The following is a 2,202-nucleotide window of genomic DNA, read 5'->3' on the forward strand; positions in this document are numbered from 1 at the left end:
CTTTGGCTAATAACAGCTAAAATTTAGCTAAATTTGTTGCAAATAGCTGAATGTAACAGAAAGCAACTGTAAGAAGCATAAATAGCACAAATAAGCTGAAAAAAGTACAACAAAGCAGAAAAGGCAGAACATTAGCAGAAAGAAGTAGAATTTTAGCAAATATAGCAGAAAAATGCTAAAATTAGCAAAAAGTAGCTAAAATTTGCACAAGAGAATAAAATAGAGTATAACCAGAACAAATTGTGTAAGGTTTTGTAAAGATTTAGAAATTATTTGAAGGATTTTAAGGTTGTTCAAAATAGCCCCATTCAAAGTCAATGGGAAAAAAAGTGGCAAAAAAATTGAAATAGCTAAAAACGTATAAATAGCTGAAATACCAAATGTCATAGCTGGCATTGCATGGAAGAGCTGAACATTTTGATATATGAATGGTTGAAGTAGCACAAATATTGTGGAACGAGAAAGGTGCAGAAAAACGTATGGCAGAAAAAATTATCTCAATGGTGTGATTGCCATATAGGTATTCACACAACTAGAGAATTAGGATTCTGCAGCAGTCGAGGAAAAAAAAACTACACTTCTAATTTCAAAATCTCCATCGACTTCTGTGTCTTCCACTGAGCCTCAGACGGCTCATCAGAATCCAGCAGGACGTGTTTGATGAAGTCGGCTGCTTTCTGTTTCACTTGCTCCAGCTGCAGCCTCCTGACTGCCTCCTTCTGCAGCTCAGCCTCCAGTCGTTCTCTCCGGGCCACCTGACCATGTTTCTGAGGCCTTCGGGCGAGGCGGCGCCTGAGAGTCTCAGTCTCGCTCTGTGCACCTGACAGTGCAACAAGTTTCCTGTGATCCAATTAAAAATGCAACAAGCTTTAATGGGATTTTAACTTAATGACACACAAACTACTTGTTTTACTGAAACAGGTTAGTTTGGTAAAGCTCGTGAYGTCCTAAAGTCATAATTATTTACAWTTACGCATTTAACTGATATTTCTCCACAATCATGTTACAGCAGCTATAAATGATGCAAACACCTGTTTGCTTAWATCAAGAAAGAGCTGCARAGGAAGTACACWGCTCAAAACATAAAGGRAACACTTAWACAACGCACGCTAACTCCCGATCTTAATCAATGAAATATTTGCATTGAGTACTTTGTTTTGTACAGAGTTGAATGTGCTTCACAAAAGTTTGATTTACTTGGACTTAGCGTGCGTTGTTTAAGTGTTCCCTTTATTTTTTTGAGCAGTGTAATATTGAATGTTGGTCATTCTGAGTGAATTTCTGGTAAAAAACATTGTGGTTCCTTTGTGAATGCAGATAGCGGAGGTCTTGCTCCCCACAGCCGACTATGTGAGCGTGGATTTAAACAGGATTCAAGGTCTGGAGGCCAGAGAGGTCATTGTAAGGACGTTATCGACCCAGGGAGAGTCCCAGGACTCACCTGTGGCCATCATCCCGCACAATCTCCTGGGCTCGCCTCACCTCTCCCGCCGAGCCACCGCACCTCCTCATCCTCTGCCCCACCCTGTGCCGCAGCCCCACCCGGTACAGACCCATCCTCCGTACCCATCGACGTATCCCCCCAATCACCCTCAGCCCCAGATGCAGCCTGTGCAACGGCCCCAGCACCACACGCTACCCCACGCACAGCCGCGCTCGCAGCCCATCCGCCACCCTCCTCCTCCCCCTCATCCCCAGATGTTTCATTTGGCAGGTTGAGAAAAGGAATTTCTTCAGCGAGCGAGGTAACGCCTTGCATTCAATCAACTCTGATGAAGAAGAGGATGGCTACGACTCTCCTCATGCAAGAAGAAGAGGGGCCTCAGTGGATGAGTTCCTCCGAGGCTCAGAGCTGGGCAGACAGGTACTGTTCTGTAATTTCAAGCTGTTCTCAGCACTTCACCCTCTTTTTAACTAGTGTTATTAAGAGGTTTGTCAAGATCAAATCCCCCTTTTTTACTTTTGCATTAAATACTGCAAACACATATAGAACAGCTCACAGTATTTATACTGTATAAGTATTCAAAAATATTTTACAATTGACATAGTTTTGCGAAAACCTTATTTTGCTTTATGAGATTTATTCACACATGGTTAGTGGATGTTTATTTCTTATAAACCAAATAATAGTCGTATCTACTTCAGCACTTGCACAGTAGTGTTCAAAGCTTGATTTAAACCTTCACTGGATTTCTACATCTA

At 42.0% G+C, this 2,202-nt stretch overlaps 1 protein-coding gene across 13 annotated transcripts in view; it reads left to right on the plus strand.

The window, feature by feature from the left end:
• Positions 1 to 1,714: 1,714 nt before the first annotated feature.
• LOC106536917 (RIMS-binding protein 2) overlaps positions 1,715 to 2,202 on the plus strand; it is a gene marked incomplete at its 5' end in the record, with an annotated part of 21,432 nt that continues 20,944 nt past the window's right edge. For all 13 annotated transcript variants that reach the window (XR_001312588.1, XM_014034259.1, XM_014034260.1 and 10 more), the window contains 1 exon segment: positions 1,715 to 1,864. Coding sequence is in view for 12 of the 13 variants with exons in the window: in XM_014034259.1 (XP_013889713.1) it covers positions 1,715 to 1,864 (150 nt within the window).

The sequence above is a fragment of the Austrofundulus limnaeus genome, unplaced genomic scaffold, assembly GCF_001266775.1.
Source record: "Austrofundulus limnaeus strain Quisiro unplaced genomic scaffold, Austrofundulus_limnaeus-1.0 Scaffold2028, whole genome shotgun sequence".
In the NCBI taxonomy this organism is placed as follows: Eukaryota; Metazoa; Chordata; class Actinopteri; order Cyprinodontiformes; family Rivulidae; genus Austrofundulus; species Austrofundulus limnaeus.